Raw genomic sequence first — 13,679 nt, 5'->3', positions numbered from 1 at the left:
AATAATCTGCTCCAGGTTTGAAGTGTCTAGGTGTTGTAGTTTTTTAACTAGAGGAGATTAAAGATGCTGAAGGGAGGGAAAAATTAGCTGGAATCGCCCTTTAGCCATTTTCTGAATCAGAAACCAACTTCAGCTTCGTGGAGTTGAAGGAGAATATTTTCAGCGAGTTCCCTCGGTTGTGTTTCAGCGTAAGTGGTGCTTCTTCTTCTTCTGCTCTTTATTTTAGCAGTAAGGTAGCAAAGCTGCGCTCTTCTTCGTAGACATTGAGTTTGGCTGCAGCTGCACACAGTTGCAGCGCCTCCTACAGGAAACTGGTGGAGCTACGCAGAGAACCACGCCGTTCAAAAGTGCGTCTTATAGTCCAGAAGATACGTCAGAAACAAACTTATAAAAGCTGTTCTTGTGTTTGTTTTTCAGACCTAAACCTCCCATCATTTCCATTTCTTGTGAGCAGGTGAGAAAACCAAACTTCTTCCCTCTTTTTTTTTCTTTGCTCTTCAAAAAAAAACGAACAGAATTCTCTTTTCGTTCTCAGGTGATCTTCATCAAGGAGGGTAACGTCATAGCTCCGTATCGAAATGAGCGGGTGAGCCGGCCGTGTTCCTCAGGACGAGCGGATAAAAACTTCTGATTAAAACCAATATGGTTCTTTTCTTCCAGGGACCGAAGATAATGAGCTTCGAGTTGGAGATCTGGAGCAAAACGGAGGATGTTGTTCAGACGTTACTGCAGGTAGCCGAAGAAACGGCTGATTTGAAGCGGTTTGTTGCCTGTTTCTGTTTTCTCATCTCTTACCTGCTGCAGCTTCATAGGGCGTCCTGTTTGGAGAAGCTTGGAGACCAGACCGCCATGGTAATCTGATTACTCTGAGGACAGCCGGAGCCTGAAACGTGTCCCGAACGTTCACGTTTCTGTTTGTTTTTGTTTTTTTGCAGATCGCTGCCAACCTGCAGTCACGATTGGCGCGGTCGTCATTCGACAAGAACTGGTACGTAGGCGTGCAGATTTCGGACGGATTCAATGGCGGCGTGGCGTTAACGGGGCGTTAACGGGCGTCGACCTGCTGTGAAAGCTTTCAGAGCGTCGCCGAGAAGCCGCACGAGGAGTGCGCCGCGGAGATGGTCACGCCTCTGGTGTCCAACCCGGGTCACGTCTGCGTGACGGACAAAAACCTGTACTTCCAGCCTCTGAACGGATACCCGGTGAGTCCACGGCGCCGGCCGAGCCGACGGGGAAGTCGTCCCCTCCACTGAACGCCGACCCCGTGTCGTTTCAGGAGCACGTGATTCCGATCAGGCTGCACCGAATCCGGAGGATCTACAAAAGGCGGCACGGCCTGAAGCCCCTGGTGAGTAGCGGCGGCGGCGGGTTTTCTGCGGTCACGGCGGGCTGATTACAGGTGTGCTCGTGTCTCCGCGCTGACGTAGGGCCTGGAGGTGTTCTGCACCGAGAACGAGCCGTGCTCCGACATCTACCTGAAGTTTTACAGCACCGCCGACAGAGACGAAATCTACTACTACATCGCCTCCTTCCTGGGTGAGAAATCTACGGGTAGACGGGGGCGGAGTCCCAAGGGCGGAAATCCCGTCTCATAATTGGGGGGTCGGCAGAGTTACAGTGAAATGAAATGCAAACAGTATTTAATTGTGATTGTTACGAAGGCTGCCAGAGACAGTAGACAGTAATCTATTTATTCAAAATATTACAAACTAATTAACATTCTGGAAGCTGTAAATAAAGAGATATAACTAATAAACTTGGAAGTATTTGGGTTTCATAAGGATTTTCTAGAAAAATATTCATAATTTCTTCTGTTATTTTAAAAGGCTGTAGGTTTAAGTTGTTGGATAAAAGCCTTCTATAAAGTGGACTAAACCACTTACCAACAGGGAAGGGGGGGGGGCAAAAATAACTTATTTTTTCTTAGATTAATGGCAGATTTCTCCTTTTTGCCTTTTTATATTTATATTGTTTGAATACACAGTTTCTTTAATTGAATTATTGAGGGGGGTCCCGACCCCCCCCCCCCCCCCGGGATTTACGCCCATGAAGAGTCCCCAGATGATTTATTTAGAGTTAGAGGAGGGACGGTGGAGACAAAGATGCAGTTAGAGAGGACAGAGGACACATCTGGGTCCAGATCAGTTGTCTCTCTTTTTTGTGTTAATTGTAATCGATGCTCTTTACGCCAGCGGTTTAATCGCCTCCTCACCAGATCTTTAGGTTCTCCAGCAGAACGTCCGTTTAATTCAGATGTTTTAGACCTGCCCCGAGGAGGAGTTTGTCCTAAACACTAAGAAAAAGAGGCGGTTAATTTAAATCTGCCAGCGTTGATCCAAAATGAAGCATATGATCCTGTGAGACGCGTTGAGGATGACTCAACGAGTTTTAGCCGTTTTGAGTCGACTCAGATCGTCAGATTTATGTTTTGGTTCCCGTTTCCCCCCCGCCTCAGAGAACCACGTCACCGAGCTCACAGCAGAGAGCTACATGCTGCAGTGGCAGCGCGGCCACCTCAGTAACTACCAGTACCTCCTCCACCTCAACAACCTGGCCGACCGCAGCTGCAACGACCTCTCGCAGTACCCCGTCTTCCCCTGGGTCGTCAGCGACTTCACCAGCTCGCAGCTAGGTGGGTCAGCCGAGAGGAAGGGGGGCGCTCCCGGGGGGAGGGAGTCGTTTATTAATTCAGAAATCTGCACCTTTTATTCCCCGAGCAGATCTGACGGATGCCGCCGCGTTCAGAGACCTGAGCAAACCGGTGGGAGCTCTGAACAAGGAGCGACTCGACGGGCTGCTGGTGAGAGTTTATAAACTATCAGAGCCTCCAGGATTTCACGATGTTACGATCGCGACTATTAACGCAAAATCAAGCAAACCCCGCGAAATTGCAACTTTCCTGCAACTTTAACCCAATATTTATTGTTTCTAAAGTGATTCTCCACCGTTTCTGTGGTCTAGTCTCTTCTTTGTGGGTTTGTGTAGCGAGGAATACAAAATAAGCCCAAATAACTCAGGAAGAAGACACGTGACGTCACTTCCTGTTAACATCAGAATGCCGGGAGCGTGCAGGAGCAGCGACCGAAGCCAAAATGTGCGCTAATGCTTCACATTTGCTCACAAAGATTTCAGCAAACCAGTTTCCTCCCCAGCTGCAGCTGTTTTGCACGTCCTGCAGTGTAATCATGGAACATAAACGCATCGACAAACACTTTGTGTCTGCAAAACATGTGAGGAGAGCTGCAGACCAGGGACAATCCAGAAATGCTCATGAATGTCAGTTTAGAAGCTATCAAAGTTCTCAAATAAAGCACCTTTTGAGAATGTCAATGTTTGTTGGGAACTATCTTACAGAACTAGGAAGGATTTTTGGTTTATAGATTAAAAGTTATGTTTTTTTATTGATTTTAGTAAAAAAAAATTGCAACTTTTAGGAAAATGCCCTGCGAAATCAGGCATTTTAGCCGCAACAATCGCAAAAAATGCCCGAGAAATCCTGGAGGGATTGACGTCTGCAGTAAAACGCTGAGCTGTTCTCTGTAAACAGACTCGGTACGAAGGCATGCCTGAACCCCGCTTCATGTACGGGAGCCACTACTCGTCTCCAGGATACGTCCTGTTCTACCTGGTCAGAGTCGGTACGTTAACGCTGTCATCCCAACGCTTGCCTTCAAAATAAAAGACTGAAGTGTTTTTATGTTTGTTGACTCTGCAGCTCCGGAGCACATGCTGTGTCTGCAGAACGGCCGGTACGACCACGCAGACCGCATGTTCAACAGGTACGAGTTGTCTTTCATCCGTTGAATCAAAACGACTCATCAGGCGACGCCGGTGTTTTAAAACGTGTCTGAATTCCCGCAGCATCGGTGAGACGTGGAAGAACTGCCTGGAGGGCGCGACGGACTTCAAGGAGGTGAGAACTTCTGGAGCGAACAAACGTTAAAATAACAAGTTTGATTTGGATGTAATCTGGTCCACGAGCAGCTCAGTGGTCGGCATGAATAGAATGGTGTTAGTGGTGGTGTTATCAGGCAGTTGCTGGACTAAAAACAGGTAGTAAAAGTGACTCGTAGACACATCAGACTGGGTTTGGATGAGACTGGTTGGTTCAGTGGTCTAAAAACACCTAAATGATCAAAATATGAATAAATAAATGGCTCATATCTAAAGTGGGCAACAAAATAATGTGCGCAGCCTTGACTGCAGCTTGGCGAGCCGCGCGTACAAAAACAGGCCATAATTTTCAGAAAATGGCCACTCAATTGCAGCCCAGTGAGACGCCATGCGGTGGCGCCGAGGCAGGAGGACCGATCGGTCCGGGTTCAGCGCTGCACCAGGGACATGTCTTACCCCTCCTGGACGGCACCTCGGTTCGGTCTTTTAAGAAGACCTGAGCGTCTGTGGACGTCCTGTTCAGGTCCAGATCTGAGATCAGCCGACCCCCCGCTGATCTGGGACCAGCAGCGTCCTCAGATTTACCTTTTCGTAGTTTTGTTGAATGTCCTCCCCTCCTTGTCGTCTCTGGTGTGCCGCAGCTGATCCCGGAGTTTTACGGAAGCGACTCCAGCTTCCTGGAAAACGGGCTGAATCTGGATTTGGGCAGAAAGCAGAACGGGAATTCTGTCTCCGACGTCGTCCTCCCTCCCTGGGCCTCAGGTCAGACCTTTTTGAGCGTCTCCGTTCGGCTCGACGAGACGAGCGGCGCGGTTAATCGTCGTCTTCGTCTTTCCAGACGCCGCCGACTTCCTGCAGAAGCACAGGGCGGCGCTGGAGAGCCCGTTCGTGTCGGAGCACCTCCACGACTGGATCGACTTGGTGTTCGGCTTTAAACAGAGAGGTGGCGAGGCGGTGGCCGCTCAGAACGGTAAAACGCTCTCCAGCTTCAACGTTAAACTCGCCGAAAGTCTCCAGAGAGTTAACATCCGTCTGGTTTTTCTTCAGTGTTCCACCCGCTGACGTACGAGGGCGAGATCGACTGCGACAGGTGAGGAAGGAACCATCGTTTTCCCGTTTTCCTGGCCGGAGCGTGACTAACTTTTCCCTCCGCCCGTCCCGGGAAGCATCGAGGACACGGACCAGAGGATCGCCATGCTGACGCAGATCCTGGAGTTCGGTCAGACGCCGCGGCAGCTGTTCACCGGGCCCCACCCTCAGAGGATCACCCCGAGGCTCCAGGGTGCCGGGCGGAGCTCCAGTGTCACCTCGGCCGCCGGCGAGCCGTCGCCAGGTGAGGTTGGGACGACACAATCCATCTTAGCTTTTAATAATTGAAAACGTGACTCGTTCAGTTTGTCTGATATCTGCAGATCCAGGAAATATGTTTGAATATTAGCTGTTAAAATGAAGTCGAGACGTAAATCATTTAATTAATTAACAAAACCCGTAAATCTCTGCTCGTTAAAATGATTAAATTGGTGATTTAGGTGGATTATTAGAAAAAACATGTCTTCTATAATCAACGTTTAGGTTTATTTGAGTAAAATGAGGAGTTTTCTCAGCGTCGTGGACTGATAACACAGCGCGAAGGTCTTCTCAAGATGGCTGCCAACGCCTCGCCGAGCGCCCAGATCTGACTGTAGGACGTGAAAACGAGCCGGGGTATTTAATTTGTTTTAAATGTAGAACAAACGAGAGGATAAGAAGCTTCAATTTGTGTGAAACTTTTTAACATTCCTGCAGTGATTCAGGCAAAAATAAGAGCATTTTTTGTTTTTCCGCACCGGTTCGCTCGGAAGGATTCGGCGGGTTTAGCTGCTGATCCGTCGTCTAAAAGCCCGTTTCGTCCGCAGCCTCGCCCGTCGAGGACTCGTCCTTCGAGGACCTGACCGAGGAGAGCAGGAAGATGGCGTGGGCGAACATGGGCGGGCTGCGGCGGATCTCCGGCCACCGGATCCATAAGGAGTGAGTCAGGAGCTTTATTTATTTGTTAAAACTTTATTTGTATAGCAGATTTCAGCAGCAAGGCATTCAAAGTGCTTTACATCATAAAAACATCAGTAAATTCATCAAAAACATAAAATCATAAAAATCATCCAGCAGATACATTTAATAATCATAAGGAGATGGTCAATCTGTAATAAGATATTTTGTTCAGAGCAGCTTTTCTCCTGAGTTTGTTTTCAGCCTCGATTTAAAGGAATTTAGTGTTTGTTCCAGATTGATGGTGCAAAAAAACTGAAAGCTGCTTCTCCATGTTGGGTTCTGGTTCTGGGGACACAAAGCAGACCAGAACCAGAAGACCTGAGTGTTCTGGAGCGTTGATACGACGATAATAAGTCTTTAATCCGTTCAGTGATTTATAAACTAATAGAAGTATTTTAAAGTCTATTCTCTGAGCTGCAGGGAGCCGATGTAGGGACTCTAACTTCCTGGTCTTAGTGAGAACACGAGCAGCAGCTGCAGCCGTCTGATTGAGTTTTTTGGCAGACCTGTGAAGACGCTGCCGCAAAAATCGAGACGATTAAAGATGAAGCGGCTGAGTGTTGCTCATCGTGCGTCCGGAGATCCAACGGGGTCCCCGGAGAGACGGCAGGTCGACATCGAGCGTGACGAGCTCGGCCAAGGACGGGAATCCATCCTGCTGCTCGATACGCCGTGCACCTTTGACCTCCTGGTCTTCACAGACAAAGACCTGCTTTAACGTCCCTTTAAACGGGCGACTTGTGGACGAGCTCCTGGGAGAATACGAGGTAAATGAGGCAGGAAAACGACTCAAACTTCCAGGACAGATTTTTGGAGTTTTGGGTTCCTGCAGAGTTCTGGAAAGGGACGTTAAAGCAGGTCTTTGTCTGTGAAGACCAGGAGGTCAAAGGTGCACGGCGTCTCGAGCAGCAGGATGGATTCCCGTCCTTGGCCGAGCTCGTCACGCTCGATGTCGACCTGCCGTCTCTCCGGGGACCCCGTTGGATCTCCGGACGCACGATGAGCAACACTCAGCCGCTCTTTGAGCCGAGTTGCTGCGTTGGACGGGATCAGTTAGTGATGGGAAATCTGAGGCCAGGGTTCGAGGCGTGTCCGATGAAGCCCCGCTTCGGAGCTTGTGTCATATTGAGCAAAATCACGTGATCAACGACAAACGAGGCCTCGCATTATATCTGCCACGTCATTGCTTCACTTTGCGTATCGTTTTTCAAAATAAAAGCGCTACGAACCCTGTTGCTTCGTGGTTTGGGAGCAGTTTTCATCAGCAGTGGTTGAAAAAGAGAAAAATCTCTCATATCTGGGATATACATATTTGTAATGTTAAAAACCAGAACTCCCAGGAAGAGATGATTTTAAACAAATTCTGTTTTTCAGGAGGCTCAAAGTATTCAGAGTCTGCCCCAACAATCACTAAAGTCCAACATATCTTCACTGTCAAATAAGTCCATGACATAAAAGAAAACCCAACAACCACTGATGGTCGAGGATTAGATTGGCTACAAATCATTTTAATAATTAAAACATGATTTAATTGATTCTCCTGTTACTAAACATGAGTTTGATGAAAACTTTGGGACAAAGCTGTTAGTTTCACCAGCAGGTGTCAGTAGTGAGCGATGAATGAAGCTTTTTGCAAAGCAAAGTGTTGGAAAGCTTCATTTGTCCATCACTAGGATCAGGATCAGTGGGGAACGTCTCCGTTGGTGATGCAGAACGAGGAGAACTTGGCCGCCGCTCTGTTATCGTTCAGTTTCCCTTAAAGAACCTTTTGTTGGTTCTTGTTTTCTTCGACTCGTCGCCTCGTTTCGTAAACGTCGCTCTTCTGTTTGCAGAGCCGTGACGGGGATCGCCGTGACTCGAGACGGGGCGTCCATCTTCTCCACGTCCCAAGGTGCTTTAGAAGAAGACGAGTCGAACTCGATCCGCTCAGGTTTTATTTATTTAAATCCCGTTTTCCTCTTCATTCCAGACTCAACTCTTAAAATGTTTTCCAAAGAGCTGCAGGAGTTCCAGAGGAGCATGTCCTTCTCCAACATGGTACTCGCCCGCGTTCACTCACTTCCTGTTTCCTGTTTTTAAAATGTAAAAACGAACGCCGCTGTTTTCCAGCCGCTGTCCTCCTGCCTGATGCTGCCGGACGGGAAAACCGTGGCGTGTTCTTCGTGGGATAACAACGTGTAAGTGTGTCGGCGCACGCCGGAGGTGGGTTTTATTTTTTATTTTTCCATGATCCGCTCCGTCCTCGCTGGCAGGTACTTCTACTCGGTGCCGTACGGGCGGCGGCAGGACACGCTGATGGGCCACGACGACGCCGTCACCAAGCTGTGCTGGTTCGACGACCGGCTCTTCACGGCGTCCTGGGATTCCACGGTCAAGGTAGGCGCGAGGAAACCGTACGCCGACGCTTCTCGTCTTCTGGCGTCCAAACGAGGGTTTCGTTGTGTCCCTCAGGTGTGGCGGCGTGCCTCGAACGGCTCGTCCAATCACAGGAGATCCCAGTTCGAGCTGCTGGCCGAGCTGGAGCACGACGCCGGGGTGAGTGAGGCGCCGCCGGCGGTTAACGAGCCCCAGCGGCGCCACTTTAACGAGTCTGTGACGTTAGATTAAAGGTGTTCCAGGTAATCCGGCTTTAAGACGCCCAATAAGATCATTTTTATTGTTTAAAGTTGTTTATTTTATTAATCCATCCCTGTAGAAAAAGATAGAGGAGCTCCGGTTAAATGTAAACAAACGACTTTAATTGTTGGCAACAAAACGTTTTGGTAAAGAATGAAGCGTATTTTGGCAGCTAATATAACTTTAAGGGCTCTGATTGGTTGGGAGGCGGGGCGTTGACGTGCTGCTTCCTGTCCAGGTGAACTCGGTGGACATGAATGCAGCCGGGACGCTGCTGGCGTCCGGCTCCAAAGACGGGACCGTCGCCATCTGGGACACCAGCAGCTACCGCACCCTCCAGCAGGTCCGCTGCCACACCGGGACGGTCCACTGCGTGTCCTTCAGTCCCGGTAAGGTCCTTTGGTGTCCACCGAACTGAAACGATGCTTGTCGCCCACCGTAAAGCTGTCCTTCGCGTCTCCTCAGACAGTCGGCACGTCCTCAGCGTGGGCGAGGACTCCTGCATGAAGGTGCTGGACGTCCAGACGGGGATGGTGATCTCCTCCGTGAGGGCTGAGGAGGAGCAGCGGTGAGAACGGCGCCCGAGTCTCCGGGGCTGAACGGAGCGGAGGCCAACGCCGCTGACTTCCTGTCCCTGTGTTTATGCGTCCGCAGGTGTTTCTGCTGGGACGGGAACACGGTGCTGAGTGGGGGACGGACCGGAGACCTCCTCCTGTGGGACCTGCTCAGCAGCACGGTCACCAAAAGGATCCCTGCGCACTCAGGTACGTCAGCGTCTTACCTGCTGTAGTTAACGAAGGACTCGGAGCGGGACGTTTTTATTGAACATTTAATAACCAAACACCGGTTTACACGTTACGTTTGCTGATCATTTCTGACGATGGAATGGTCCGGGGTCCTGCCGCTCGGAGAATCAGGACGGTATGGGTTGCGTTGTATCCAGTCGCCGTTAAGAGTGAAACAAGAATTATTTCAGTACTTTACGTCAACTCCGCCATATTTCCACCTTTTTTAATTGAAAGCGTCACGCAGCAGCGATGAATCGTGGGTAAATGCTTCGCCGAAGGCCTGGTCCCAATAATCGCACTTCCCCCCTCGTGTCCTTCAAACGTTCACGCTGAAGCGATTGAGTGCGTCCCGATTCTCCGGAGGGCTCTTTAGCCCCGCCCTTCGGCGAAGCATTTACCCACGATTCATCGCTGCATGTGACGTTTTGAAATAAACAGCAGAAATATGGCGGTGGTGACAGAGCGAGCTGCGTCTGTAACTTCCTGTCTTGGAGGAAGGGTAGTCGCCCGCATCCAGGCGGACTTCGACGAAGTCTTTACCCACGATGCACCGCTGACAGACAGAGAAAGCTGCGTCTGTCAGGGAAAAAGCAGTTTTTAAATTTAAAGTACTGAAATAATTCTTGTTTCTCTCTGCTGTACAGGTGTGAATATGATCAAACAAGTCAGAACAGCCAAAATACCTAAACTCTACTTTTAAAATCGTACTGGCAGCTTCTTAAAATACCAAAACAGCGACCGGTCGGCCATGTTGGATGTCCCAGTTATGATGCAGAGGCTTCAAGTCTGTCGCAGAAAGGCCTAACATGGCCGCCTTGTCTGTCCAGGCGCCGTCACGGCCATGTGGATGAGCGAGCTGTGCAACGCCGTGATCACGGGAGGAGACGACAAACAGATCCACTTCTGGGGGCTCCAGTGTTAAAGACTCGATCCCCTCGGCTCCCGGCGTCGCAGATCCTTCACGCCTCAGTCCTACGGCGCCTCTCCTGCACTTTTCTGTGGACAGACGACAACACGTGACCGCTGGCTCTGAGTGTCATCAAACGGCGCCCGGGAGGATTTTACCTTGAGTTTGTCCAGTAGGCCTCCTTTGCGGAGGTTCCCGAAGGCCTTGAGGAGCTTCGGCGTCGGCGGCTTCTGTCCGAACAGGGCGAGGCCTTTCGGCTTGTCCTCCTTGGTTTGTGCTCCTGTTGCCACTTTGGATTTCATCAGCTGCCTGCAGAGACACTGAACACTCGCAGACCGTCCTGCAGCTGAAAACCAAACCGCTCGAGTTCACCCACCTGCCCTTCTTGGCCAGGACCTTCTGGGACTCGGGGTAGTGGACCAGGATGTCGAACAGGTCCTTCTTCTCCAGGACGAAGAGGTTGGCGAAGCCGTAGGCTCTGACATTGGCCGTGCGCCTGTTCCCTCCATCTTTCGCCGACTGGAGCAAGCTGCGGACACGAAGACTGGATCTGACTCTCTTACAGGTGGAAACTGTCGGTAACATTCATAAAAAATGATTAGAATACGAGCCTCGGGCTGTCACAGAGAGAAAAGAGTCCTGAACCGTGTTTCTACGGCATCTGGTGTCCAATCCTGGTCCTCCTTGACCCCATCCTGCAGGTTTTAGGTGTTTCTCTGCTTTGACTCACCTGATTTAAATGACTGAGTGACTAACAGGCGTCTGCAGGACTTAAAGACCTGCTGAGGAGCAGAGAAACGTCTAAAACCTGCAGGACGGAGGTCCTCCAGGACCAGGATTGGACACCGTTAAGTTAGAAACGGTCTTAAATTGAACATTATGTGTAAAAACAACCATTAAAGAATCCAAAATGCCGGTTCAGATGTGCGTGTTGTCATCTATGCGTTCGGTCTGGTTGATGAGAGTTTGCAGACCTAATTTCTCCGAACACGCAGCCGGCCTTCAGCGTGACGAAGACCATGCTGTTGTCGGGTCCTCCCACCACCTGGACCGCCCCGCTCTTGATGATGTACATCTCCTTCCCGATGTCCCCCTGCAGAGAGGAGTGGGTCAGCGATCCTTGGTGGCCCAGGTCGGGGTTCTACGACGGTCTGGGACGGCTCACCTTCTTAACGACGAAGTCTCCGGGCAGGAAAATGATGGACTTGAGTCTCAGCAACATGTCCACCAACATCTGCTGGTCACAGCCCTGAGAGACACCAAGATCAGTTGGAAATTAAATCATTTAAACTTATAAATATAAATGTTTTCCCCTGATTTTACCTCCCAGGTACGGGCCTGAAAGTGTCTCAACCCTCTAACGTCTATTTCCTTCATATTTCACCCTAAAAGTGGTTTAACCGCCATGTTTGGAGTCATTTTTTACTTCTGACCTATTGTATTAACACAGACCTAAAATCCGAGTGGAAAATTTTTTAGTTTTTTTACTATAAAAACCACAAACATATGTTGTTTTTACAACTTAGAATGCAAATATAATCTATAATATTCATAAACGTGAACAAATTGAGCAAACAACAAAGTTATATAGCCTTTTCCATTAAAATGTTGACAATTTCTTAGATGTTATTTAGACAAAACAATCTAAAAATTGCCATAAATCCTTTGGGCCATGAATATAAACAGTTTCTGTCCAAAACATGGCAGAGGGGCACATCACATTCTTATTTTTGGTCACTTTCTATGTCCTGTTCATGCAGGATCATTCAGGTAAATGTTATAAAATATATCCTGATGCTCAAAATCAGGATCTGAATCTGTCTCTTGTTATCATTTTGGCTGGAAGGGAGACAAACAAAATGTTCTGTTTCCAGTAATCCTTCTCTAAAATAATAATGGATCACCTGGTTCATCAACAAAGTCCTCACTTTCTGTCCCAGTCTAAACTACACCCTAACTATAAAATCCAAACACCATAAATATCACATAACTCACTCCCGCGCCGCCAAACTTCCTTTAATTTTTACGCCTTTTTTCTTCTTCTCCCTGTGGATTTTTAGTCGTTTGACAGAAAACACTGATCCTCCCTCAGATTGGAGAGGAGGGGGTGTGTTTTCATTCGGCTGGGTTGGGGGTGAGATCGGATGGAGGATGGGGGGAGTTAAATCCCGGAACGTCCCCGAATTTGGCGCTTCTCGCTCTAACGCGCTGAAAGTATGACGACGATTTTCAAAATAAAAAAAAAGTGTCGTGAATAATTTATCATAACTCTGGGGTAAAGCCTGAAGTCTGGACTTTAGAGATGAATTAAAACGAAGTCTCTGAGAGGGCGGAGCTTTTCTGCTAGAGTGTTTTAACCCTTTAAGGTCAACCTTAAAGGGTTAAACTGCTGCTTTCACTGACTCACCTGAAACAGCGCGATCTTCTGGAAGGTGGACAGGTTGATGTCCACGGCGATGGCGATTTTCATCACCAGAGGCATCTTGTCCAGGAGCTCGGACTCGTCTGCGGAGGACACGAGACAACCGTCCGGTTCAGTCTTTCCCGTATTTTCCGTGACGAGTTAAAAGGATGAAAGTCCTCACCCAGCATTCCCTGAGACGCCCAGGTGTAGTTGTACCAGGTCCGAACCCTGTTCTGGACCAGCTTCGGGATGGTGTAGGTGTTCATGTAGGCGACGCATCCGTCCATCGACGCCCGGAAGTACGACTGAGCCGCCGTCGCCGCTCCGATGACGTCCCTCATCTGGAAAGAAGAAAAGACGCCCGGATCAGATTCATCGCTCTCAGGAGTCCAAAAAACCCAGAACCATCAAACCGTCTTACCTGTCCAATTAGACTGGAGAACACGAAGACGCCGACGAAGAAGTTGGTCATCTGGAAGGTGATCTCGAAGAGCGTCACGGGTTCTGGGAGGCCGCCGATGTTGATGAGGCTACGAACCGCAAAGTAGTAACAGCGCAGGTACCTGGAAGACGAGTCCAGAGGGGTCAGAAGAAACCGGACCGAGGCTGGACAGGTAGTCTTTGGATGAAACTACGGGTGGGGGTTATGGTCCAAATCTGGAACGGTAACACTTTGGGGTCCCTCCTGGACCTCAGATACGAGACGGATGGACGTACTGAAGCCTAAATCAGTCCCTCCAGGATTTCCCGGGCATTTTTTGTGATTGTTGCAGCTAAAATGCCTGATTTCGTGGGGCATTTTCGTAAAGGTTGCGATTTTTTTTTTTTTACTAAAATCAATAAACAACCATAACTTTTAATATCTAAACCAAAAATCCTTCCTAGTTCTGTAAGATAATCACCAACAAACATTGACATTCTCAAAAGGTGCTTTATTTGAGAACTTTGATAGCTTCTAAACTGACATTCATGAGCATTTCTGGATTGTCCCTGGTCTGCAGCTCTCCTCACATGTTTTGCAGACACAAAGTGTTTGTCGATG

General features: G+C 49.1%; 2 protein-coding genes across 2 annotated transcripts in view; one reads left to right on the top strand and one right to left on the bottom strand.

The window, feature by feature from the left end:
* nsmaf (neutral sphingomyelinase (N-SMase) activation associated factor) overlaps window positions 1–11,154 on the top strand; it is a 13,165-nt gene extending 2,011 nt beyond the window's left edge. Inside the window, exons 5-31 of the mRNA XM_017432339.3 lie at window positions 418–454; window positions 536–586; window positions 661–732; window positions 805–852; window positions 936–988; window positions 1,073–1,202; window positions 1,277–1,348; window positions 1,428–1,536; window positions 2,456–2,632; window positions 2,721–2,800; window positions 3,548–3,638; window positions 3,716–3,779; window positions 3,862–3,913; window positions 4,536–4,656; window positions 4,733–4,864; window positions 4,942–4,984; window positions 5,061–5,227; window positions 5,790–5,901; window positions 7,755–7,813; window positions 7,892–7,959; window positions 8,032–8,099; window positions 8,175–8,298; window positions 8,374–8,457; window positions 8,777–8,927; window positions 9,004–9,106; window positions 9,193–9,302; window positions 10,154–11,154. Of these exons, the coding sequence (XP_017287828.1) occupies window positions 418–454; window positions 536–586; window positions 661–732; window positions 805–852; window positions 936–988; window positions 1,073–1,202; window positions 1,277–1,348; window positions 1,428–1,536; window positions 2,456–2,632; window positions 2,721–2,800; window positions 3,548–3,638; window positions 3,716–3,779; window positions 3,862–3,913; window positions 4,536–4,656; window positions 4,733–4,864; window positions 4,942–4,984; window positions 5,061–5,227; window positions 5,790–5,901; window positions 7,755–7,813; window positions 7,892–7,959; window positions 8,032–8,099; window positions 8,175–8,298; window positions 8,374–8,457; window positions 8,777–8,927; window positions 9,004–9,106; window positions 9,193–9,302; window positions 10,154–10,248 (2,473 nt within the window). The 3' untranslated portion in view covers window positions 10,249–11,154. The remainder of the gene's footprint in view (window positions 1–417; window positions 455–535; window positions 587–660; window positions 733–804; window positions 853–935; window positions 989–1,072; window positions 1,203–1,276; window positions 1,349–1,427; window positions 1,537–2,455; window positions 2,633–2,720; window positions 2,801–3,547; window positions 3,639–3,715; window positions 3,780–3,861; window positions 3,914–4,535; window positions 4,657–4,732; window positions 4,865–4,941; window positions 4,985–5,060; window positions 5,228–5,789; window positions 5,902–7,754; window positions 7,814–7,891; window positions 7,960–8,031; window positions 8,100–8,174; window positions 8,299–8,373; window positions 8,458–8,776; window positions 8,928–9,003; window positions 9,107–9,192; window positions 9,303–10,153) is intronic.
* The window catches only part of cngb3.1 (cyclic nucleotide gated channel subunit beta 3, tandem duplicate 1), an 8,873-nt gene continuing 5,458 nt past the window's right edge, over window positions 10,265–13,679 (bottom strand). The window contains exons 11-17 of the mRNA XM_017432344.3: window positions 13,059–13,200; window positions 12,819–12,978; window positions 12,641–12,738; window positions 11,399–11,482; window positions 11,208–11,326; window positions 10,610–10,762; window positions 10,265–10,542 (exon numbers count right to left, since the gene is read on the bottom strand). Coding sequence (XP_017287833.1) covers window positions 10,299–10,542; window positions 10,610–10,762; window positions 11,208–11,326; window positions 11,399–11,482; window positions 12,641–12,738; window positions 12,819–12,978; window positions 13,059–13,200 — 1,000 coding nt within the window. The 3' untranslated portion in view covers window positions 10,265–10,298. The remainder of the gene's footprint in view (window positions 10,543–10,609; window positions 10,763–11,207; window positions 11,327–11,398; window positions 11,483–12,640; window positions 12,739–12,818; window positions 12,979–13,058; window positions 13,201–13,679) is intronic.

The sequence above is a fragment of the Kryptolebias marmoratus genome, linkage group LG21 (genome assembly GCF_001649575.2).
Source record: "Kryptolebias marmoratus isolate JLee-2015 linkage group LG21, ASM164957v2, whole genome shotgun sequence".
NCBI lineage: Eukaryota > Metazoa > Chordata > Actinopteri > Cyprinodontiformes > Rivulidae > Kryptolebias > Kryptolebias marmoratus.
The sequence above is the reverse complement of the archived record's forward strand: the minus strand, read 5'-3'. Positions and strand labels throughout refer to the sequence as shown.